We start from the raw sequence: 26,964 nt of genomic DNA, 5'->3' as shown, positions 1-26,964 counted from the left end.
GTGTGCTACTGGGTTTTGTGCTGCACCCATTCTTGTTGCTGTTTGTTTGTTTCTCATCTATATCAATGATTAACATGGCATAATGAGGAAGTTTGCAGGTGACATGGATATTGTAGATAGTGAAGGTTGTTGGCAAAAATAGCAACGGGTTCTTGCGATTCGTGTATTACTAATATAAATATATATATGTTACACAGATATACATACAAGCAGACGAAATAGTGTTTCTCTGGACCACAGTAGTAGGTGTGAACACATTCACACTCACACACATGCTCATAATCGCATAAAAATGTATTAAATAAATATATACAAATATTTCAAAATTAATTACTTGTTTCATTTATGACACCCAAGTTCATCAATCTCATAGGTTGCAGGAAGAAGCTCTTTCCCAGCCTGGCAGTCCTAATTTGATGCTCCTGTACCTTCTACCTAATGGTTGTTGATCAGAAGGCCAGGAGGAATGATTGATGGAACTTAATGCAGAGAATTGTGAGGTGTTGCAATTTTTTGGAAAGCCTAGCATGGGTCAGACCTACACAGTGAATGGTAGGGATCTGGGAAGGGTTATAGTGCAAAGTGATCTAGGTGTATAAGTATATAGTACCTTGAAAGTGGCAGCACGAGTAGATAGAGTGGTCAAAAATGCTTTTGATACATTGACCTTTATCAAAGTATTGAGTATAGAAGTTGGGAGATCAAGTTGCAGTTGCACAGGACTTTGGTGAGGCTCCATTCGGTGTATTATGTTCAGTTTTGGTGACTATGCTTTAGGAAAGATGTCAAGGTGGAGAGGCTGCAGAGAAGATTTATGAGGAATTTTGCTAGGGAGCTACAGGGAGAGGTTGAGCAGGTTAGGGGTTTATTCCTTTATATGCAGGGGAATGAAGGGTGATCTCGTGGAGAAGTACAAAATCAGGAGGGAAAAAAATTGGTGAATGCAGAGAGTCTTTTGCCCAGAGTAGGAGAATCAGTAACGAGAATGCATGGGTTTAAGGTGAGGTGGGAGAGATTTGACAGGAATCTCAGGGGTAACTGTTTTTACACAGTGTGTGGTGGGTGTATGGATCAAACTGTCAGAGAAGGTAGTTTTTTTTTAAATATTTTTCACACTGAACCATATTAATCAAAATACACACAAACATTTCCCTCTTGAATATACACAGTGTCATTTTCTCCCCTTTTTACCCCCTCCCCTTCCTCCCTCCTTCCCACCCCCCTCCAAACCCATTAAACGTTCAACATATGCAATACAATAAACCCATTAAACAATGTCATCATGCAATGAAAATAAACAAGAAAATTGTGTCATCTACTTTTACACACTTCTTCTCATTCTATCATTTTAGGGGGTGGTGGTCCAAGGCAAGCCCTCTCTGTTGTGTTCCATGTACGGTTCCCTAATTTGTTCAAATAATGTGACTTTATTTTTTAAATTATATGTTATTTTTTCCAATGGAATACATTTATTCATTTCCAAGTACCATTACTGTACTCTCAGGCTCTTTTCTGATTTCCAGGTTGATATTATACATTTTTTTGCTACAGCTAAGGCTATCATAATAAATCTTTTTTGCACTTCATCCAGTTTGAGGCCTAATTCTTTACTTCTTATATTACTTAGAAGAAAGATCTCTGGATTTTTTGGTATGTTGCTTTTTGTGATTTTATTTAATACCTGATTTAGATCTTCCCAAAACTTTTCCACTTTCTCACATCCCCAAATTGCATTTACTGTTGTTCCCGTTTCCTTCTTACAGCGAAAACATCTGTCTGATACTGTTGGGTCCCATTTATTTAACTTTTGGGGCGTGATATATAGCCTGTATAACCAATTATATTGTATCATGCGTAACCTCGTGTTTATTGTATTTCTCATAGTTCCGGAGAATAGCTTTTCCCATATTTCATTTTTTTTATCTTTATGTTTAGATCTTGTTCCCACTTTTGTTTGGGTTTACTTACAGCTTATTTCGTCATTTTCTTTCTCTTGCAGTTTGATGTACATGTTTGTTATGAATCTTTTAATTATCATTGTCTGTAATCACATATTCAAAGCTGCTTCCTTCTGGTAACCTCAGCCTGCTTCCCAGTTTGTCCTTCAAGGAGGTTTTCAGTTGGTGGTATGCAAACATTGTACCGTGAGTTATTCCATATTTGTACTTCATTTGTTCAAATGATAATAAATTATTTCCCAAAAAACAATTTTCTATTTTAATCCCTTTTCTCTCCCATTCTCTAAAGGAAAGGTTATCTATTGTAAAAGGGATTAGTTGATTTTGCGTCAGTGATAATTCTGGTAGTTGGTAATTTGTTTTTTTCCCTTTCTATGTTGATCTTCTTCCAAATGTTGAGCAGATGGTGCAGTACTGGTGAACTTCCATATTGCACCAGTTTCTCATCCCACTTATACAGTATATGTTCTGGTACCTTCTCCACTATTTTATCTAGCTCTTTTCTGGTCCAATCTGGTTTTTCCATTGTTTGATAAAAATCTGATAGATACCTTAATTGTGCTGCTCAATAATAATTCTTAAAGTTTTGTAACTGCCCCCCTCCAGAGAAGGTTCTGTTGTGCATGTAAGAAACATTTGTACAGATACATGGATGGGATGAGTTAAGAGAGATAGGGGCGAAACGTAGACAGCTGGTAAATTTTGGTCAGCATGGACAAGTTAGGGAAAGGGCCTGTTTCCATGCTGTATGATTGTTTCTTATCAGTCAACATGTTCAATTCCTTTTTTTGCCCAGCTAAGCTTGGCCTCTAACAATCACCATGTAAAATTGCCTTATGTGTTAACTCCTGAATTATCCATCAATAGTTTATCTAATTTATCAATCACGTCATTCCAACTCATAATTCCTATAGGCCATCACCTTCAGGACATGAACATCCAATTACTGTATGCCAGAGAATAAGATGGAACTTTAAACTTTAAAAATGTAACCCCAAAACCAGGGATTGTCTTATACACCGTATAAAATCTTAAACATAACAGCAAAGTTTCAGCACTCCCCCACACCAAGTATAAAATCCAAATCTTAACTGAGAAGTCTCAATGTTCCCCCACGCGAAGTATAAAATCTGAACCTTGATAGCGAATTATCAGTGTTCCCCTATGGGCTCTATGCGCCCAGTCGACTGCTGTCAGCTGTGTAGGCTTTTAATAGCTTGTTAAAGGAGCCGACGGTGGTTTATTTTAAAATATGGTCATAAAATGTAAGCCTTGTTTTTAAAATATAGTGATAGCATCTCAGCCCTTGTCAGTGGGATGGTTGGGAAGGATTATTGGAGCAGTAAGACTTGTGGTAGTTTTATACAGCAAGTATATCTCAAAAACTACATTTTAGGCAGAAATTCGGGTCTTATGTGATACTCTTGTAAATCCCTTTCCCAACTAGAGTCCCAGTGTAAGGTGCTGTATTCCTGGCTGGGACTCATTTGAATTACAGTACTTGTATCTGTAAGGTCACTGAACTATTCTTATTTAAGAAACCACCTTGCAGAAATACATTTGGTCCCTTTCAAAGTGCCTCCAGGTTTTGCATTATTCTGGATGCACTCTTTCATCATGAATTAACATGGTTTAATAGTGACTCCTTTTTCATTCTGTGTAAATTTATTAATGTAGCAGTATGCATCAGTTTGTGCATGCTGACAAGTGAATCTGTTCCTGATTGTCAGGATAGACATAGGTTTTTAAAAGAATTTGCATATAGTGATCAGGAGTGCCACTAGTGCCATCCAAAAGGGAAAAGATTCCTCATTCAGAGCATTAATGATTTGTTTTACAGCTACTGGAAGAAGCTGCGGGGGGAAATCTGTTTTTACAACCACAAGTTATCAGTAATTGTGGATTCCGACCAAGCCATCAGGATGTGTATGAGTTCATCAAGCAATGCATAACCCTTGAGGAGTCCATGGTAAGTACACTCACCGAAAACTGTGGCATGGGAAGGGAGGGTGCAAAAGAAGTTGTAGAATGAAATGCATATTAAAATTATAATCGTAGATCACATGTAGGAGTTAAATGCAGTGGGTTCATTAGAATTCATCTGGCTCGTCCCCATAATAAATACAGAAGTGCCATCCTTTCAAGGTAAGAAGACTGAGAATGGATTGCTCATCAGTCATATTCTCATCCATCAGAAGATACAGATCATGATTTTTAAAGAAACCAATGAACTCTGATGGCAGCACGGTTGGCGTAGTGGTTAGTGCAACGCCTTTACAGCGCCACCAATAGGGACTGGACTGAGGTTTGAATCCTGAATTGTCTGTAAGGAGTTCGCATGTTTTCTCCATGACTGCACGGGTTTTCTTTGGAGCACCAGTTTTCCCCCACCGTTCAAAATGTCCCGGGGTCTCGGTTAAATGCGGGTAAATTGGGCGGCATGGACTCGTGGGTTGAAATGGTCTGTTATTGTATTGTATTGCATCATTCCAATGTGTTGTCGCAATTTTTTACTTTTTAATGTCCAGTTTCAGTAAATTATTGAAAAATGCATTTGAACAGCCTTGAATGTTCACTGGCCCACTAAATTGTCCATATTCTGAGATTTAAATATGTATATACTTGTGTAAGAAACATTTGGACAGATGCATGGATAGGATGGGTTAAGAGAGATGGGGCAAAACGTAGGCAGCTGGTAAATTTTGGTCAGCGTGGACAAGTTAGGGAAAGGGTCTGTTTCAATGCTGAATGATTGTTTCTTATCAGTCAACATGTTCAATTACTTTTTTTGCCCAGCTAAGTTTGGCCTCTAACAGTTACCATGACAAATTACCTTATGTCTTATGCAAATTCTTTTACCGTGTAATAGTTGACTCCCCTTTTTTGGCCCTGACCGTCCACCCATCCAATCTCCTGATGCCCTGAATGCAGACTTGCCACCCAGCCCTGGCCATTCAAACTCCTAACACCTTGAACAACACAGGTACCCTATATGACATCTATATATAACCATATAACCATTTACAGCACGGTAATGGGCCATGTCAGCCCTTCAAGTCCGTACCGGTTCACTTGAACAACTCCACTAGCTCCTCCGCAAACTCCTGAGGAAGTAGAGGCTTTCTTCATGATGCCATTGGTGTGTTGGTTCCAGGAAAGATCTTCCGAGATAGTGACTCCCAAGAACCTACATTTGCTCATCCTCTCAGGCAATTACATTAGAAAGCATCAACGATTTTTCTGAACAAATTTCACAACAAAACTTCCAGTAGTTCTATTTATCTTCAAATCAGAATCTATTTGGAACCTTGTGCTAATTTATTTAAATTACTCACTCTTTGAATATAGATTCCTCCCCTCCCCCAAATTTGACTTGAAAAATTGGTCCAAAAAAACTCAAATATTATAAGAATATATACAGAGACTGATGATTGTTGAAAATTTACTGAAGGTTTTGTACTGTGTTCACTAGTTGTTCACTTTCTGAGTTAAAAGGTCTGGATATTTCTTTGTCTGGATATAATTTTTTTAATTTCAGTTTCCAGCAATTGAAGCTGCTTTAAGAAGCCAATTCAGGGTGAAGGACAGCAAGGAACTTGGATATGGGACATTGTCCAATATGATCAAAATGGTGCGGCGTCAAGCTAAGTTACACACTGACTATAGTAGCTTCCATAGCTTGGTGCGGTATGAAGCCACACTCTTTGTTAAAGAAGCCAGGTGAGGTTCTGAGAAATTAAACTTATTGCATCCAGGAGGTCTACAAAATGTTGGTGACCCAAGGAGTCAAGTAATAGAATAGTTTTATTGGTCTAAAAATAAATTATGGTTATCATAGCTCTGTCTAAACTTTAGGTTAAAGAATTTGACACTTCAGTTCTTTCTGTATCTGATCCCCTCCCTGCCTACAAATGTTAGTCATTTGTATCATGTAGTTAATGAATTAATGTAATGAAAATCATATTTCTAATTAACCTATTTTTTATCAAGCAATTTATAATCTAACTTTCAGAATACTTTGATAATTTGTTTTGAAAGCTAGGCAGATTGCTATGACATTTCTTATTTTTTTGAAAAAGATGCTTGAGGGGGTTATTTGGCTGTAATTAATCAAAATCATTTTGTCTTTAAAGTTACTGCAATAATGAAATAAATCATTCTGTTGGGGTGCTTGGAGACCTGAGTAAGGATCATGCCTTGACATGTCTGTTGAATACCCCCTTGTTGGAGGACCTCGCTGAATGGTCTCAGTGGGAGCTTGTATTTGAACCACAGCATGGTTTACTGAAGGACTTCATCGAAAGGCACTGTGGCAAGAAATCAACTCAGCTTAGTGTGGAAGGTAAAAAGTTATGTCAAACTATTTCAGCTAACTTGTAGCTGAGTTTTGGATGTGGATCCTGTGTTTGGTGACATATTTAAGTACCCTATTGTTAATTACAGTTCAGAGTTGTGCAGGGAGAGAGAAAGTTATAAATACAGTAAAATCCCCATAATCTGCAATTCAAGCAACCAGCAAAAAAATTTGCGAAAACAATAAATGGTAAAAAATACAACATTTTTAAATTGGGGCGCCCTAGCAGTCAGTTTGCCAATCACGCAACACACAATCTTAAGCAACTTGAAAACTCACTTATCCAGCATCCACCAATCCACATAGGTGCTGGATACTTGGGAGGGAGTTTACTGTATTGATATGATGCAGTCGATCTACTATACTGCTGTAGTTTTTTGATTTGCTCTTATTGAACCTTGTGTAAGTATTACCTACTGTGCAGAATCTATTTGACAAAAAGCCATTGTTTTCTTTCGTTCATGTCTACCATTTTTGTGACTGCCTCAACTCGCATAGAGGTGAGGTGCAGAATAGACATGAGGGTTTGAATGGTCATGTCCTAATCCTATAAAACAGAGTGGTTGTATGTTTCCTGAAAGGGTACCATTTACTTTACCCAGGAGTTGGTATATGGTGTCCAGCATTAAGTTTTATTCTTTGATTTAATAGTCTTCTGGAACAAAATGCTAATATTGAATTTTAGCATTAATGTTCAGTTAATCCCCTCACAATATTTGTTGAGATGACCACATTTATTGACTAATTGTTTAACAAAATTCTCAAAACTTTTTAAAATATCATCTTCTTTAACAATTTAGCAAATTTTGGCTTGATTATAGTACATTGGAAGTACATGGGAGTGCTGAGGGAGTACTTCATTTTCTCAGATGTTGTGCATGGGCTGTGTGTTCATTTCTTTTATTCTGGCAGTTCAGCAGGGATATTAAAGATCGCATTGAAATTCCATAGATCCAATTTCAACATAAAATGTAGAACATTACAGAACCTTACAGGCCTTCGGTCCACAATGTTATGCTGAACTTTATAAACTTCACAACAATATAACCTTTCCCAACCACACACACATAACTCTCCTTTTCTTGCATCTATGTGCCTATCTAAGTGTCTTTTTATATGTCCCTATTGGTCCAGCCTTGACCATCACCTCCGGTAATGCATTCTAGGCATCTACCACTCCGATTACAAAAAAAAAATCATATCTCTGACGTCTCTCCTAAACTTTCCTCCATTCGCCTTAAATCAATGTCTTCTGGTACTTGCTATTGTCGCCTCAGGAGAAATGTGCTGGCTGTCCATCCTATCTGCCTCTCGTAATCTTGTGTACCTCCAGAGAAATCCTAACTCTTGTCAATAAGTTACCAAGTAACATACTGGTAAATCTCCTCTTCACCCTGTCTTCAGTCTTCTACATCTTTCCAGTAATGAAGTGACAAGCAGTACTTCAGTACAAGTGTGGTCTAACCAGAATTTTATAGACCTCATGGCTCTTGAACTCGATCTCTCTACTAATGAAGGCTAGCACACCATATGCCTTCTTAACCATCTTATCAACCTGTGCGGCAACCTTGAAGGCCCTATGGACTTTAACCTCCAGAATCTATTGAAGGCCCTATGGACTTTAACCTCCAGAATCTATTGAAGGCCCTATGGACTTTAACCTCCAGAATCTATTGACGTATGCCTTGGCCAGAATTCATTAGCATTTTGTGTGTGCTGGTAGACATTGGTGAACAAGGCGTTTGGCATTGGATCAGACACATGATGTTACAGTGTATAAGACATTGGTCAGACTGTACTGGGAGTATTATGCATTGTTAAGGTCACCCAGCTATAGGAAAATTATTACTTGGAGAGATATGGACTGAGTACAGGCAAAGGGGATGAGCTTTTCATTTTCAGATTTATTGTCTGTTCAAACATGACATCACATACAACCCTGAGATTCTTTTTTCTGCTGGCGAGGCAGAATTACCATTTAATAATAATGCAAAAAAAACTACGCAACATACAAATGTAAATAGATAAAGAAATGTAAACAAACCAGTACAGAGAGAATTTTTAAAAAATCAATAAAGTGCAAAAGTAAGAGTCCTTTAATGCGTCTCGGAGTCTGACGGAGAAGGGGCTAGCAGCTGTTTCTGAACCTAGTAGTGCAAGTCTTGTGGCATCTCATTCCAGCGAGAACAGAGCGCGTGCTGGGTGGTGTGGATCCTTGATGATTGCTATAGTGAACAAGTTGGGCCGAATGCTATAGGAGTTCATAAACCATTTACTGAACTAGAAATGTTTAACCACGTAATAACTTTAATCACGATGGCATTGCACTGCAATGTGAAACATGGAATACATTACATAATGGTGTGTGTTTTTTCTCTCTCATAGGCTTGACTGTGCTCAATGATTTGATTGCTATAGAAACAAAGCCAGGTGTACTGCTGAGACTCACCACAGATACAAGCCCTGAACACTTTGCTTACGCTGTTAAGTCACATGACCCCATAGGGACAGCAGGACATTTGATTTCTATTGTAACTGCAGATGGATTAAGAAATGCTCCCTTGGCATTATTAGCTAATCATGTGGAATCCGCTTTGGCAACTTTGGGAAGTTCAGCAGGTAATTTGTTTATGTTGCCCTAAGCAAATTTTGAATTTCATATTTTAAACGTGGCGGCATGGTTGGTGTAGGGGTTAGCACAACTCCTTTACAGCGCCAGAGATTGGGACCAGACTGGGGTTTGAATCCTGTGCTATCTCTAAGGAGTTTGTATGTTCTCCCCTTGTTTGCGTGAGTTTTCTCCGGGGGCTCTGGTTTCCACCCACCATTTAAAATGTACCGCGGTGTAGGTTAATGTAGTGTAAATTGGGCGGCACGGAATGGTGGGTCAAAATAGCCTGTAACTGGGGTGTATGTCTAAATTTAAATTTGGGATGGAGCGTTTAGTGTAGCTGTTAGAGCAGTGGTTATCAACCTTGTTTTAATCATACCTAATTTACTCATTATGTGCACAGTTACATAATTCAAAAGGAATGGTTCTATGTTTCTTGTTTGTGTTCAGAAGCACACAATTAATTTGCAAAAATAAGTTTTCTTAAAGCCTACTTCACCATTCAAGTTCATGGCTGACCTGGCTGTGGACTCAGCTCCATTTACCCGCCTGTACAACGTAGATTTTTGCATAATCTGAACATTAAAAAGGCTATTATTGTGTCTTAAAAATATTTAATATGGCAGCCTCAACTGCTTCCTTAGGCATTGAATTCCATAGCTTTACCACTCTCTGGAAGAAGCATTTCCTCCTCATCTCTGTTTTAAATCTACTGTCCAGAATCTTGAAGCTATTCCCCCTCGTTCTATACTTGCCTCTGTTTTATAAAGAGTGGAAACAGATTAAAGAAAAGGAATATTTTCACTTTAAAACAGGTCTGTTCCTCAAATTATGATGTTGAGAGCCTCAATCTTATGACCAGGGTAGCACATAGTCGAGGACTGCAGTCACCTCTTCAATTTCTTCTGTATGGTTTTCAAACAAAACAGCAAATTATGTACAAATGAGAAATAAACTCTTTTGTAAGGCAAGCTATAATAAAGCACCTCAGTGGTGTAAAACTAGGATTTGTGTTTAAACTTAAACCTATCTCGAATTGGCTACAAGAGCAAACAGGCCATATATACTTGGCTGAATCCTAGAGACTGAATTAAAGTTAACATTTTGCAAAGTACCTTTCGCTTCTCAGGCTTTAAAACCCACAATAAAATAAGATTGTTCAATATAATTATATATATTTTTCTCCAATCATACGAAATGAATGTTTTCCATTTGGGTTCTGAACCATTCAGTACCAAGTTCTTTTTTATTATGAATGTTACTGGCTTGGACTTGAGTGGAGGGGTCAAATTATAAATTAGTCAGTTATATCAATTTGGTGGTGGTGTTGATAGCACGGAAGGAATATATAGGATGTAGGAGGGTATCAGTCACCTGGTTCAGTAAGCCAAGGTCACAGCCTGGTGAAGTTTGAGGTAATATATTTGGGGAAGATAAACGTGCAGAGGAATACAGAGTAAATGATAGAGAAGCTTCTTGAGTAGGAATATCAAAAAGAATGAAGAAGTGGGTATGAAAACAGGATCTTTGACCCACCGTGTCAACACTAATTGAACTACCAAATTGAACAATTCCCTTCTCCCCATAAATGGCTGAACAATTCCCTTCTCCCCATAAATGGCCTTTATCCCTCTATTCCCTTCCTGTTCATGTGTCTGTCTAAATGCCTTTTAAATGTTGCTATTTTACACGCTTCACCTTCCCTGGCTGTTTTTCAATGCAAAACAAATTTTCCTCATAAATCTTTAAACTTAACCCCTCTCACCTTAAGGTATGCTCTCCCATATTTGGCATTTCCATCCTGGGAAAAAGTCACCATCTACCCTATTTATGCCTCTCATAATCTTGCATACTTCTATCAAAATTACCCCTTAGCTTCCATTGCTCCAGAAAACCATCCAAAATTATCCATCCTTGGAGTCTCCAGGTGGCACTCATGGAGTGAACACGTTTTGGTTTTTGCTCCATAAAATATACTATTTTTAACCTGTATCCACCTTTGAACTAACTTCACAGAAGTCAGAAAGATCTTTATTATTTCTCTAATTATACTTGAGTCTGAAAATTTTGAAGAAATGACTGAAGGAAAAGCTACACGAGCTAAAACCCGGGCAGAAGAAGGTGACGGCCGAGAGAAGAAACAACCAGACATTAAACTAAGTGAGATGACCTTCACTGACTTTTTAAAATTCTTTCGTGATGAATTCAAAGATGTTTGTCGCAAAAAAGACCTAGCTGAACTTTGTACAGCTTTAATTGCCTCAGAAGCTGAAACCAAAAAACAACATACCTTAATTGCAGCTCTTCAAACTGAAGTTCAAAATTATCCATCCCCTCTTTGTAACGAGTGCACTCCCAACCAGGAACCTATACTGTACCTTCTCCAAAGGCTCCACATCCTTACTGTGGTGTGGTGACCAGAACAAATGTGACCTAACCAAGTTTTATACAGCTGTTACGCGATTTCCCAACTTTTATGCAAAGTGCCCTGAGAGATGAAGGCAAGCTTGCTATTTTCCTCTTTACACACTGTCGACTTTCAGATTATGATAGAATTGGAGAAGCTGGTATCATGTTAAGGGAGGTGCGAAGGCTCTTTATAGAATAGGAAATCCTTTTTGTTTCCTGCATTATTAAATATACTTGAGAGACAGTTTCATAGATAGATTTTTGCATAGTCAGGAAGTTGAAGGCTATGTCGTACAGGCAAGTAAGGAGAGCTGAGTCCACAGCCAGGCACAAGCTTCTCATTCAACTTACTGAAGTGTTTATGAGGCGTATGTGAGCAGTGATGTTTCAAAAGTAATTTGGTGCTTGAGTTGTGAACAAGGCTAAAACCTGCAAGATGCAAGGTCTCATTTTCATCCACAGATGCTGCTTGATTCACTGAGTTCCTCGAGTAGTTTGTTATTGAAAGTTATCTTTGAATATTTCTCTTAACCAAAGTTTCATGTGGTGCCTGTGCTCTGTGTGCTCAGCCCACTCCTGTTCGTGCTACTGACCCATGACTGCGTCACCAGATCCAGCTTTCAGATGAAACAACAGTAGTGGGCCTCATCAGCAAAAATAATGTGTCGCCCTACAGAGAAGAGGTAAAATCTCATGAAATGGTGCAAGAATAACAACCTGAATCTCAATGTTGACAAGACAAAAGAGATGACTGTGGACTTCAGGAGGACCAGGAGTGACCACCCTCCATTACACATCAATAACTCTGTAGTAGAGAGAGTGGATAGCACCACGTTCCTTGGAGTTCATTTAACTAGCGGCCTATCGTGGACACTCAACTTCTCCTCATTTGTCAGGAAGACACAACAGCGACTGCACTCCCTGAGAAGACTAAATCTGGCAAGGCTACCGGACACCACCATTATGTCAACCTTCCATAAGAGCTCTATCGAGAGTGTCTTGGCCGGCTGCATCACAGAGTGGGATGGTTGCTGCAGAGAAATGGATTGGCAGATAGGATCACTGGAGTCTCCCTAACCCTCCATTGATGTGATCTATCCCTGCACACAGCATCTTTCAACTGCTCCCATTGGGAAAGAGATACAGGAGTATCAGAGCCTAGCACCACCAGGTTGAGGAACAGCTTCTTCTCACAGGCAGTGAAAATGCTGAACGACCAAAGGAACTACTCATACTAGCCATCCAGAAGCAATATTTATTTGTATTCAGATTAAAATACTTGTCCTGCATATGTATTGTTTGTCTGAATAGGTATCTCCATGTTTTGCACCAAGAACCGGAGAACACTGTTGTGTTGGTTTACACATGTACAATCAGATGAGAATAAACTTGACTATACTGAAATGGATGATGAAAATGATAAGTTTGTTGCTTAAAATTAAATTGGAGGGTAGATTGAGGCTTTCTTCCCATTGTCTAATGAGAGGCATATGAACAGTTTATTCATGGATTGTGGATACTGCATTGATTCTGCCAATGTTTTCAAATTTCCAACTCATCTTGTGTATTTTATTTGCACAGGAAATGACTTAGAGGATGAAAGACTATCATCAGATCGAGCTGCCAGATTTATTCTTGATTGTATTATCAGGCTTCCAATCAGACTCTGCAAATCACTTTTACAGAAGGTGCCACATTTATTAATATTGTGTGACTTTTATTGCCTAATGGATTGTCTTTAATATGTCATTGTAATAAAGTATAAAATCTCCTTTACGATTCAGTAAATTACAAATTAGTGTGAATGTTTGGATACACCATCTATGCTGCTGTAAAGGATGATCTGAACCTTTAAAATTTCACCTTAAAATCAGGGTTGTCCTATACAAAGAATCTAAAATTCTTACCTTGACGACCAAGACTCAACATCGCCACCATCATCCTGCCAGCTCTGAAGCAATCTCATTAATGCCCCGTTAGTTATTTGCAAAGTCCTCTGCGGGGTCCATCCTCCCAGTCTGACTGCGGTCGGCTCTGTGCAGGTTTTAAACAGCTTGTTACAGGAACTGACAGTGATTTATTTTAAAATATCTAAATAAAGTTTAAACCTTTGAATGATGATTTGTTATTAAAGTATTGTGATTTGCTCTTAACAGCATCCACTGGTCAGTGGTATGTGGCAGATTTTGGTGGGGTGGGTCATCTTATACCAAACCAGCATTTTAGGTGGGAATTCCAGGTCATCCTATTTGCGAGTCATGGCATATACAGTATCTGGCACATGCTCCCAAATGAAGAAAATGCTTCTAGATCTATGAATTAGGCAGATTGACAAGTCTTTGCAAGAGATTAAACATGAGTGATGCTTGAATATGACTATACAGGCATCATTTCATTGTTCATCCTGCATGTCCAGCAGCTGACACCTCTAAAAATGTACATCTTTTATTTTACAATTCTCTCTCTCCTCTTGGAACTGTCCAGAGATTCCCAGTAGTTGGTAGGAATGCTGCAGTAAGGGTTTACAGGAAGCGTTATGGTTGATGTGCGAAGAAGCAGTTCTCTTTTGCAGCACCTATGTTTTTGAAATCAAAGTAGAATTAACCAAATAATTATTTAAAATATTGAAAACATCTGTAAATTGCAGGTTTTCCTCGAACCCTTTTCCAGAGTAGTTGGGCAATCTGAATCTAAGGAACTCCTACTTCAAACAGCAAAATATTCATTCCGGGTTCTGAACCGACTACACAAACTGGGACTTCTTCTGGGAATCACCGATTGGATGAAAGACTATCATGTCAAATTGGATCCTGCTCACCTTGTGTCCATTGTATCAAAACCTTTAAAGGCAAGCTTTAAAGTCTAAGACGTTGAAATTGTTGATAGAAACTGGGTGTGCGAGAGATGTCTCTTTGACACGGGATCCTAGTTGTTTAAAAACTGTAAGAAGTAAAACATGAAAATCTGCAGATACTGTGATTCAAGTAAAAACAAAATGCTGGAGAAAGTCAGCAGGTCAAACAATGTACCTTGTGTAGCAAAGATAAAGATACATAATCACCGTTTCAGGCTTGAGCTCTTAATCAAGGTATGGAAAGATGTCGGAAGTCCCTTAACAAAATATAGTAGGAAATTGAAGTATCAATTAAATTAGATTAAAACATTCCAAAGAGTTTAATTTCCTACTCTGGGAACCTCTCCTACAATTGATTTTGTTAATACTGCTGAAGCAATTGGATCTTGAAGTGCCACAAAAGAAATTCTGTATGTCCTCCACATTGACTTGCATTTGATTAGGGGTAAGGGGCTGTCTTTTGATTATTTGTAGCCTATGGGTCTCAAGTTTCCTGTAAACCTTTGCAGGGCTAATAAATAAGATAACCAGCAGTTGAAATGGAATGGGTATTTGGAGTGCTGTTGTATTGATTTGTTAGCGGAAGATCTTGCCACTGATGAGATGCTATCTGTGGTAACGATGCAGCATCTCCAGACCTGAGTTTTGGAAAATCTGCACAAACTAATGTGAAATATCAGTATAACTGGAGGAACTGTATGTCATTTTGCGAATTTGAAATATATTTATTGAAGTTGGAAAATTTAGGCAGAATATGGAGGATTTGTTCAAGCACCTGCTGTCATTTTTCCATGCCATGATGAAGGGCTCAAGCCCAAAGCATTGGTTCTGTATCTTTGCTATGAGAGTCACTGTTTGACCTGCTGAGTTTCTCCAGCATTTGGTTTTTACTTGTTTAGAAATTGTGTTTTATTTTTCAAATGTTCTTTTACTTCTGGTATGCATTCCCAGAATATTCTATTTTTTAAATCTGAATTTCATGTACCTAGTAGTCATAATGATTCTTTTTGTTGATCTGTCATCCAAATTTTCTTTTTTGTCTTTACTCTCAAGCCTCTTCACCAATCTGAATGCTTCATGTCACATGTACAGTGGTTGCACAGAACCACCACTGGCTGCAGTTCAGCAGCATTCTTTCTGACTGAGGCTGTTTATTGGTGCCTGTGGTAATGGCAGATGAATCCTGTACAAGGTTGCATTGACCCCTACCTAGCCTGTCAAGTAAACATTTTTCCAGTATCCTTCAATTGGATAAGACCTCTTGGAAGAGTTGAGAATCCCGACTAGTAGTTGGCTGGTAACTTAACTGCAAGATACTTGAAAATTTTCTTTTGATTTTATCCTCTCCATATTCTGGGCTCAATGCAGAAAATTAGCTCTCAAAGATGCAAACAGATTTAAATATTATTTTGTAATTTCTTTTTTTATTCTGGTTTGAAAAGCCCAAAATTAACAATAAGTAGAAGGTTCTGGTGTTTGAATGCCAATTTTTAAAACATTTCTAAGTGTAAATTGTATTTCAGAACATAGATCCTGTATCGCTGAGTAGTCACTCTTCATATGTGGCCCTAAGTGATGCTGAAGATTCAGACATTGATGCTGGATCTAAAAGCACATCTGCCAGTTCTGGTAAGGATCACTTTAAGACTATAATTTTCTGAAAGAATTCTTTGTTCTGGGATACATTTGATAAGATTCTGCAGCTCTCATGTACATTATCCAGGAGGCCACCTAGGAGCTGAACTAATTCTTCCCCACTATAGCTTCTGTCAGGAATCACCACAAGATTTGGATTGGTCAGCAGAAGTGGTCTAGTATTGAAGGATTCGGTTCTTGATTAGGATGCAGGCCCTCATAGCCTCATAGATTTTAAAAACAGAAACACCTGTAGAATCTTACTTCAGATTTCATTCGGGGATCAGGGAATGAAAGAACATCAACGTGATTTACTAGAATCGTCTGTAGTGGATGCGAAAAATCATTGAGGACACTTCTACCCTGCACACAGCATCTTTCAGTTTTTCCTGCCAGGGAAGAGATACAAGAGTATTAGCCAGTACTACCAAGCTGAGGAACAGCTTCTTCCCACAGGCAGTGAAAATTCAGAACAACCAATGGAAGTGCTCACACTCACCATCCGAGACTCTCATATCCATGAAACACGATTTATTTATTTAGTTGTATTGATGAAATACTTGTGCTGCATAGGTATAATTTTCTGTGTGTGTGTGTGTGTTATGTCTGGTTGTGTATCTACGTGTTTTGAACTGTGGACTGGAGAACGTTTCATCACATGACCATAAGCTTGACTTGAGGCAATGGAAGGACATAAAGACTAATGGCAGATTGAATTTGGGTGTTCTTATTTCAGTTGCTGAAGATGACGACGACGACGATGAGAAATTTGTGCTTGCTGATGAAGCACATGAAATGCCATTATCTGAGGACACAGATGATGCTGCTCTGTTAAATCTAACAAATCAAGAAGAATGCTCACTTGATGCAATTAATGAAGAAGAAAACTCACACAAGTTGATCATTGAGGATATCAGGTCAGTGTTATTATCTTGAGTGAACAAAGAAAAGTGGAGGGATTCTGCCAGTCAGGCAATATCCAGGGAGGAATTGCTCAGTCAGCTTGTGGTTCAGGGCCTTTCATCAAAAGCAAAGTTAAAGCTCGTCATATGGGAAATGAGCATCATCTTAGATCTACAGTATTTTGCCCATGATTGTGACGACTGAAAGAAGGTGGAATGGGGATGATGCCCTTTGCAATTTATCATAAAAGGTTATCAGCTAGTAAACATTTCAGTTGCTTGTTCCATTGCTGTGATAATGCTTAAATCGTTAATGGGGGACAGTACTTTTAGAAAAGTAAGTGGAGTAGGAAATTGAAGTATCAGATTAAAACATTCCAAAGAGTTTAATTTCCTACTCTGGGATCCTCTCCTACAATTGATTTTGTTAATACTGCTGAAGCAGTTGGATCTTGAAGTGCCACAAAAGAGATTCTGTATGTCCTCCACATTGACTTGCATTTGATTAGGGGTGAGAGGCTGTCTTTCGATTATTTCATGTAGCCTATGGGTCTCAAGTTTCCTGTAAACCTTTGCAGAGCTAATAAATAAGATAACCAGCAGTTGAAATGGAATGGGTATTTGGAGTGCTGTTGTGTTGGTTTGTTAGTGAGAATCTTGTTACTGATGCGATGATATCTGTGGTAACTTGATGCTGCATCTCCAGTCCTGAGCCTGGACTCTTGACTCTTGGAAAAATCTGCTGTGAAATATCAGTCTAAATTTGTGAATTTTAAATGCATTTATTGCAGTTAGAAAATGTAGGCAGAATTTGGAGGATTTGCAATGAATGAAAATTTGGAAAACTCGTTTATTGAATTGATGTAAATATTGGATACGTTCTTTTGATTTAGAAAAAATGAATTTGGTATCGGGATTGAACTGAATGATGAGGGGAAGAAGCTAATGCAAGTTCATCAGAACCGATTAGGCCGAAGTCTTGAACGCTTATCGACGGAACTATACAGTAAAGACACTCATTTTGTTCTGGAACTGATACAGGTTAGTAGTGCTAGTTTATTTGCAATATTTGTATTTATTTTGTGAAACCAATATGACCAGAAAGAATATTACGTACGTAAATAAGCATATGTAACAGTAAATATCTAATTTCAAAGCAACTGACTTCTTATTTTTCCCTCGGTCATTAATGTATCCCACACGTACAGCCTGCTTAATGGTTGCGGATTATTTGTTGGGCCATGCTCAACTCCGTAGTCCACCTTGATGTCTCGAAGGGTTCTGAACCGAAATGTCAACAATTTTTCTTTGCCATTTGATGCTACTTGGCCCACTGAATTCTTCCAGCAGATTTTTTTTGCTTTATAGAGGTTGATTTATAGGACTAGGTGTTACAATCCCTGAAGTTTCAGCATTGTTGAGGGAGTCACGTGATGGAGTAGTGGCCGGCAGGGAAATACCAGCCCTCTCCCGAAAAGAAGAAATAAAGTGAAAAAAAATAAAAACTTCAAGAAATACAAAACATAACAAATAAAAGATAAGGTTGTAGAAAAAAGAAAGAAAATGGCACCCAAGAAGGAAAAAGTAAAAACAATGGGAAAAAAACGCCGGAATAGAAAGGAAATGGCCTTACTTGCCTGAAGAATCAGGGAGCCGTCGTGGAGAAGAGAGCCTGTTCTCCAAGGTTGGTGACGACCCCGCAGAGCCGCGACCCCCTGACCGCTGGACTGCAAAAATGCCTCTTTGAGCCAAACAAAAGTGCGCAGTGCGCTTACTGAGGTAAAGGAGAACACCGACGGAAGGGGGGGCTCAGCTGAAGAGCAGGCAAGCACAACGCGACCAACTGAGGGATGCCCGACACCAGGGCTCTCAGCTGGAAGAAGAGGAAAGCGACAGGAAAGGGAGTGAAAGGAAAGAAAAGCAGCAGCAGGAGGCCCAACAGGTGAGTAGCCCAGAAGAAGAGGACCAACAGCAAGAAGCCAAGCAAGAAGAAGCCCAGCAAAGTGAGACAAGCAACTCATCAGGAAAGTCAGAAGAGACACAGATACAAGGAAGAGAAAAAGAAGACACAAACACAGGTAGAGACACAGAAGAAGAGGAAGAAGAAGACCAAGATCTGCACAGAGAAATAGGTAGAATAGATGGACAGAATATAGATAAAAAAAGTTTCAAGAACATATGAGAGCATTAAAAGAATGGTTGACATTAGAATTTAGTGAAATGAAAAGAAAAATGAAAAGTACAGAAGAAAAAGTGAGTAGAATAGAGCTGGTCATGACAGATGTAGGGAAAGGATTAGAAAATGTGGAAGAACGATAAACGGATGTAGAAATGGAAGTGAATGACTTAAGAAGAAAATTGGAAGAAAGTGATAAAAAAGTTAGTCACAAGAATTGTGAGCTCAGAAAATTGATATGATGGAAAATTATAGTAGGCAAAACAGCATAAAAATAGTGGGCCTAAAGGAAGAGGAAGAAGGCACAGACGTGAAGGAATTTATAAAAGAATGGATCCCAAAGGTCCTGGGAATGACAGAAATACAGGAAGCAATGGAAATAGAAAGGGCACACAGAACACTAGCTCCGAAACCACAGACACATCAAAAACCGAGAGTCATTTTATTAAATTTTTGAGATATACTTCAAGAGAAAATATACTGGAGCGGGCAAGGAATAAAATTAGAGAAGACGAAAAAACCATTGGAATACAAGCGTCAAAAAATATTTTTTTACCCAGACATAAGTTTTGAACTCTTAAAGAAGAGGAATGAGTATTGGGGATGGGGGGAATGGAGAAGGCTGACAGGTCTGATGAGGTATAACAAAATGATGAGGGCTATGCTGAGAAACTGAGATGCGAACAGTGAGAGGTCATAGGCTTAACACTCAGGGTGGGGATGAAGAGAGGGTTTGAGGAAGATCTTTCACTTAGAGGTTGGTAGAAACCTGGAATTCACTGTGTGAAGGGCGTTGGTGGAAGCAGGTTCTCTTACACTTCAGTAATATTTAGATAAGCACTGGAAACACTGGCCTAGAAGGCTGTGTGAGGACCTACTGGGGTAGGGAGGTACCTTTGGAAGGTCCTTTTTGAACTGCTTTGACATGGTGAGCCATGGGGCCTGTTTTAGTGCTTTATGACTTGGAGTTAATCCTCCATTTTGGAATATACTCACCCCAATACATTTAAGGTTTGAAGGCGGAATGTTTTGATCTTAATCACATTTATATCTTGTTCTAATTATTTCTTTCTAGAATGCTGATGACAACAGCTACCCGCCATTTGACGATGATACATCTCCGAGCCTGCTGTTCGTGGTGGAAACCGATTGCATCATTCTCCTCAATAATGAATGTGGTTTCAAGGAGAAGAATATCAGAGCAATCTGTGATGTTGGCTGCAGCACCAAGGGGAAGCACAAATTTGGTTACATAGGTAGGGATTTGTAGAATGTTTCATAGGACCGACAAATGGCAAATATTTCATAGGTGATTTTACACCAAATGCTATTTAAGCTGGAATAAAACCATACCAGTCTAACGAAGTTCTTTCTGTCAGATCAGGATATATTGTCATGAATATGTCCCGAAATTCGTTGTTTTGCAGCAGTATCACAGTGCAACCATTAATCTAAACCACCTTATAAAATTTTTAAAAATAGTGCAAGACAAAGAAAAGTCAAAGTAAGGCAGTGTCTGTGGTTCATTATTCAATCAGGAATCTGATGGCAGTGGGGAAGAATCTGTCCTTGTGCTGCTGAATGCCCGTCTTCAGGCTCCTAATAGTAGCAGAGTGAAGAGGGCATGGCCTGGGAGGCGGGGGTTCTTGAGGTGAGAGACTGCTTTCTTAAGACACCGCCTCTTGTAGGTGTCCTCGATGGAGTGGAGTCTGGTGCCTGTGATGTCACGGGTTAACAACCCTCTTGAGTTTTTTCTTGTCCTGAATGTTGGCTTCTCCACTTCAGACAGCGATATGCAACCAGAACACTGACAATTAGAACACTGATTGACAATCAACTATTGTCAATCTGAATGTTGTTTGGGTTTCACAGTAATTAAAATGGTGTGTGATACTCAGAACTGGAAAACTTCAGTGGCATTAGCACAGACTTGATGGGTTTCTTCAGTACTGACAATTGTATTCTAAGTACAGCTGTTAAATGAGAAAAAAAACTACCTGCTGAGGGAACCTGGGGGTCAAGCAGCACCCATGGGGAAAAATGGCCAATGTTTTGGGTCCCGAAACATAAATTAACTGTTGTGCTCATGGATCCTGTCTCAATTGCTGAGTTCCTCCAACTTGTTTGTTTGCTCAAGATTCCTGTTGACCTTGCATCTATTAAATGTTTATCAGGAATTTAATCATCTCTTACTCTGGTTCTTCCCAGTGCTAGTGCCCCAAATAATTACCTTTGGGCTTAATGATTTCTCAATGCAATGTATAATTACCATTAGTTTATATGCTTTGATGTTTCAATCTTTATTTGGATCTTTGAGAAAATGTTCCTTCCTTGCCATCTTCCCTTTTATGTTTCCTAGTAATATTCCCTCTTGAATAAATTAAAACTAAAAATAGGAATAGCTTTTCTCTTTTGTGTTGTATTAATACCAGTAAATAAAATTTTAATTTGCTTATTGATTTAATTTATAGAATGTGCAAATTGTTGTCTATTTGTTGAATACTATTTAATTAAACGGATATATTCATTTGATAAGGACATGTTAAAATGAGCTACAAATATTTTGAATTCTTTGCAGGACAGAAAGGTATTGGATTTAAGTCAGTTTTCAAAGTTACGGACATCCCAGAAATTCACTCTAATGGATTTCATATCTGCTTTAACAAACTCAGTGGTCCAATGGGATACATCCTTCCTCATTGGATTGATGATAAATGGCCTGTAGAGTTAATGGGATCTGATGCAGAGAAAGGAAGGTAATATTTGACAGTATTTATTGATACCATTGTGACAGCCACTGATTTGGAGGTTTAACCTGGCGCAGCCAGTAGATTCTAATAACTCAGTAAACAAAGTGAAGAAGTTAATGAACCAGGCATCTGCAGTTTTTTAATTTTAAATTTCAAAATTCCAGAATCTTCATTGTTTTGCATCCTATATGAGAATAATATCTCATGCAAAATCAGGGGTAATAATCAAAATATTATGATGTTCTAAAGTGCTTTATAGAGTCCTAGAGTTGCACAGCATGAAAATGGGCCATTTAGCCAAGCCAAACAAGGTACTGTCTGGGTTAGTCCCCTCTGCCTGAATTTATTTGGCTCATATTCCTCTAGACCAGGGGTGGGCAACCTCTTTTTTTAAAAAATAAAATCACATTCCACTTTAAGTATTCCCTATCCCATCGGAGCTCTGTGATTAGTAAGGGATTGCTTAAAGTGGTATGTGAGTGGAGAGAAAAAGTTTGACAGCCATTGTTTTTAATCGTACCTAATTGACTCGTTATGTGCCCGGTTTCGTAACTCCAAAGGAAATGGGCCAATGACAATTTTTTCACAAGCAAAATATTGTAGTAACAATTGGATCTAGAGCAGTGGTTCTCAACCTTTTTTACCCACTTCACATACCACCTTAAGCAATCCCTTACCAGTCACAAGACACTTATGCATAGGGAATGCTTATGGTGGAATGTGAGTTTTAAAAAAAGGTTGCCCACCCCTGCTCTAAACCTATATTGTCCTTTTATCTGTCTAAATGTCTTAAATTTTGTAATTGTATTCATTTCACACACCCACCACTCTCTGCAAAAAAAAAACCCTGCCCCTCAGACCACCTCTAAATTTTTTAATATTGAATTTAAACATACAGCAAGGTAACAGCTTCTTTGGGCCCACGACCCTGTGCCACCCAATTACATTCAATTGAACTGCAAAGCCCCCCCGGTAGATTTTGAAAGGTGAGAGGAAACTGGAGCCCCCAGGGAAAACCCAGGCAGACACGGGGAAAACATAAAAACTCGTTACAGACAGTGCAAGATTTGAACCCAGATCCGATCATTGCCATTGTAACAGCGTTGTGAAAAACCAAAATTACCCAAAATCATTACTTTGCACCTGCAAGTTAAATTCCATTTATTAAATTCTATTTCTTGGCCAACTCACCCAGTTGATCTAGATCTAGATCAGTAGTTCTCAACCTTTTTCTTTCCACTCACCACCTTCGCCTTGTATGGATGTCTAGGACTCCCCTACTCTGGAGAAGACAACTACAGTTGTCCCTCAACTACAACTTTGTCCCTCATGAATTTATGAACCTCAGAAGGTCACCCCTCAGTCTCCTCCCCTCCAGAGAGAACAGTTCCAGTAATCCAGTTTCTCCTTGTAACTCAAGCCTTGCAGTCTCAACAGAATCCTTATGAATTTTTTTTACACCTTATTTGGCTTAATTACATCCTTTATATATTATGGCTACCAGAGCTGTTCATAATACTCCAGATGCTGTCTCACCAATGTCCTATGCATTTGTATCGTGATGACCCAACTCTTGTACCATCTGACAAAACCAAGCTTGCTCTGTGCTGCTTTTACTGCTTTACTACATTACTACTTTCAGGGAGCTATGTACTTTTTAAAATAATTTTATTTATAGATTTTTCCACATTGAATATACGTTAAACAATATTGATTAATTACATTCATGAATATACAATATAGTTATAAGAAAAAGAAAGAAAACACCTACCCTCTCCATCCCCCTCCCCCCCCCACAGAACTAAAAATAATTAAATAAATGAAATTAACGAAAAGTAAGTGATACTCAGCAAACATAATCATATACTTGCTGATATTGGGGGAGGCTATAGAGACTGAGGCTTCCAAAGAAATATAAAAAAATTAAAGATTAATACCCATCCTTTGCATATATGGGCTCCATATTTTCCAAAATGCATAAAATTTATTCTTCAATCTATGTTATCTTCTCAAGTGGTATACAACTATGAATTTCAGCATTCCACATTTCCATACCCAAATCAATATCAGATTTCCATGTTATTGAAATACATTTTTTTAGATATTGCTAAAGCAATTTTACAAATTCCAATTAATATGTAGTTAACTTCAACTTTGGTTTAATTCCTATAACATTTCCTAACAAAAGCAATAGTTGGTCTTGAGGAAATTTTACTCCTGTAATTTGTTCTAAACAATTCCCAATACCTATCCAAAATGGTTTTACATTTGGACATTCCCAGGTTGAATCCAAAAACGTTCCAATTTCTTGACCATATCTAAAACACAAATTTATTAATATTGGTTTCAATTGATAAATTTTTGTGGTGTAAGATATAATTGATGTAAGAAGTTAGACTGGACCAGTCTATACCTTGCATTTATCATATTTGAACCCTAGGTCTCTGTATTACAGGACAATTTACTGCAAGTTCTGCCCTATTTTAATTTTCGAAAATGCATTACTTTGCACTTGTCCAAGTTAAATTCCGTTTGCCATTTCTTGGCCAATATTTCCAGTTGACCTAAATCTTTTATCCTTGGGCAATCACTGTCCACCACGCCACTAATTCTGATGTCATCCTTAAACTTGCTATTCTTGCATTCTACGTTCTTATCCAAATCATGAATGCCAACTGGCAGAGGAACTTCCAGTGATTGTTGCTACATGCCACAAGTTACAGGCCTCTAATCTGAAAACAACCCTCCTCTCTTTCCACCAACCAATTTTGTATCCAACTGGCTAGCTCACCCTGGATGCTATGTGATCTCAGTGTCCAAGCCAGGCTATCATGCAGGACCTCATCAAAAGCCTTGCTGAAGTCCATGCTGAGAATATATACAGTAAACCCACCCCCGTTATTCAGAATTTTTAAAAAATGAAAAATAAATAAGTAAAAAAAATATGGAAGTTTAAAATTGGCACGCCTCGCCATTAGTTCGCCAGTCTCCCAACACTTAGTCTCAAGCAACTGGAAAGTTCACTTATCTGGTATCTATCATTTCCCATGGGTGCCAAATATGAGGAGTTTTACTCTGTGGCCTTGCCCTGCCCTGGTCAACCCTCTTCCTTGCTCAATTAAATTTATTAGACACATGCACAAAACCTTCCTGCTGGTGATCCCTAACAAGTTCTTGTCTTTCCCAATTGCAAATAGATCCTATCTCTTAGAATTCTCCCTATTAACATACTAATAGTGAATGACATTTTGCATAATCAGTACTGTTCTAATGTTGAGAAAGAGATCCACAACTTGACCGCAATTAACATTTCAGTGTTTATTTTGAGTATTAGCTAAAGGATAATGTGCTGTGAGACTGCTTGTATTCTCCTCATTTTGCAACAGAGCCCGTATATCTTATTTTGGGAAGGTTCTAATCTAAATGTTTTTGCCTGAGGGAGGCTGTGAAAGACATTTGAGTTGCCTTATCCTCCCTCCTTATGTACTTGTAACAGTTACAACTCTGATTATCTGAAATGGTCAAGATTTGGGCCTATTTTGTATAACGTTTTTTCGGAGAACTGGCCATTTTTTACAAACAGCCCCAATAGAACAGCAAAGCACCTGTAACAGTGTTTAAACAACAACAAACAAGGGAAGACTTTTTAAGCATTAAATTCTCACCAAAAAATGCTGGCCACCACTGGGCTCCTGCCCAGGAAACCAACGCCCGCAGTCAGTTTGACTCTGAAAAAATTTTGGATAAATGAGGATTTCTGATTTGCTTCGGATATCTTAATTTATCCGAAATTTCTAAAAAAATTTTGTTAATTGAGAATTTTGGAGAATCTGGTTTCAGATATTCGGAGTTGTACTGTATGTCGTTTGGAGTTGGCTTGACAACTGTAATCTACTGATCCGATTTCTGGATCCATAGACTTTTATTTGGTTAATTCTAATTTCCCAGATGGACAACAAAGATTGTTCTTCCACTCAAGCCACAGAACCGACATATGCAAAATTTGTTCCATGATATTGACCCATCGTTGCTGTTGTTCCTGCATAGACTTCGTTCCATTACCATCATTAACAAGGTGACAATTTAAAAATGTTTTTGCTTATTCAAGCAGTTGTGAAAATTATTTTATCCAGTTGAGATCCTGAAGAATAATTTACACATACTGTATGTTTGCCATGCCATAATGTCTTTATGCACATCTTAACAGTCAATCTTTTGTGGTCTGAGCATTTACTTCTATGGGATGTGGCTTTTGCTGTCCTGTAAGGTAAGAGGGAAAAGATATTAAAAGAACCCAAGAGGCAGATTTACACATGTAGGTAGAACAAGCTGCCAGGGAAGTTGTAGAGATGGGTACAATTACAGATTTAAAATACATTTGACACGTAAACGGATAGGAAAAGGCTAAAGGGATTTGGGCGAGATGCAGGCAAATTGGAGTAGCTGAGGAATACAGCTGGGTCAGCATGGACAAGTTTCCATGCTGTATAATGTCCTGAAAATAACGTACACCAGGTGTAGCCCACTTAATTCTCTAATACTTGACCTTTCAAACTTCTTTGCCTAATTGTACTTATTCCAAAAGCTTGACCTGGTGAACTCTACAGTCTACACTGCAATCCCACCACCTCTCTCAATATTACCCAATTCGATTAAAAAAATAAGTAGACTTCATAAACTTGGCAATGTCTCCCACACCCACTGAGTTCGAATGAATTGATATTCACAATTGCTTTACACAGCTTGGGGAAAGGGGAAATTTAAGGCTGTAAATCAATTCTTCATCCTACTTCTCTGTATCTTTCCAGAATAATAATAATTTAATACTTCAGTACTTGCTGCACCCACAGATTTTTGATATAGGTAACAGGTTAGGGGCAGGGAAGTGGCACTAGTCTGGAAGGAAACCACATTACATTTTTAAAAAATATATAGCACCTTTCAGTACCTCAGAATATTCCAAGGTGTTCACAGCCAATGAAATAACTTTAATTTCAACATCCAATCTGGCTCTCCCCCTCTTTTTCTTTCTTCTTCCAGCCCTACATGTTTCCTCATGCAGCTCCTCTTTCAACCCAATATCTTCCAGAAACCACTCTCCTTAACCTGTTCTGCTTCACCTCCCTCTCTGAAAACCTTTCTGTCACATTTCTGTCCACATGTATGGTTGCCCTTCCCGATGCTTCCTTCAATTCACTCTTTTTTTCTTTGATTACACTCCTGTAAAGTGAGATATGAAAAGTACAGTGTATCTCAGGAGTAAAGAACCTTTCCTGTTTCCTCATTCTGTATGGCTACATGTAAATTTGTTTTAA

General features: G+C 38.5%; 1 protein-coding gene across 8 annotated transcripts in view; it reads left to right on the top strand.

The window, feature by feature from the left end:
• Positions 1-26,964, top strand: part of LOC138759441 (uncharacterized) — a 148,907-nt gene that overhangs the window by 59,715 nt on the left and 62,228 nt on the right. For all 8 annotated transcript variants that reach the window (XM_069929874.1, XM_069929875.1, XM_069929873.1 and 5 more), the window contains 12 exons: positions 3,799-3,927; positions 5,497-5,678; positions 6,092-6,300; positions 8,698-8,931; positions 12,914-13,020; positions 13,980-14,180; positions 15,710-15,815; positions 16,558-16,738; positions 17,617-17,764; positions 19,975-20,155; positions 21,478-21,655; positions 25,598-25,724. In XM_069929874.1, the coding sequence (XP_069785975.1) occupies positions 3,799-3,927; positions 5,497-5,678; positions 6,092-6,300; positions 8,698-8,931; positions 12,914-13,020; positions 13,980-14,180; positions 15,710-15,815; positions 16,558-16,738; positions 17,617-17,764; positions 19,975-20,155; positions 21,478-21,655; positions 25,598-25,724 (1,983 nt within the window). The remainder of the gene's footprint in view (positions 1-3,798; positions 3,928-5,496; positions 5,679-6,091; positions 6,301-8,697; positions 8,932-12,913; positions 13,021-13,979; positions 14,181-15,709; positions 15,816-16,557; positions 16,739-17,616; positions 17,765-19,974; positions 20,156-21,477; positions 21,656-25,597; positions 25,725-26,964) is intronic.

Source organism: Narcine bancroftii, chromosome 3 (genome assembly GCF_036971445.1).
Source record: "Narcine bancroftii isolate sNarBan1 chromosome 3, sNarBan1.hap1, whole genome shotgun sequence".
Classification (NCBI taxonomy): Eukaryota; Metazoa; Chordata; class Chondrichthyes; order Torpediniformes; family Narcinidae; genus Narcine; species Narcine bancroftii.
The sequence above is the reverse complement of the archived record's forward strand: the minus strand, read 5'-3'. Positions and strand labels throughout refer to the sequence as shown.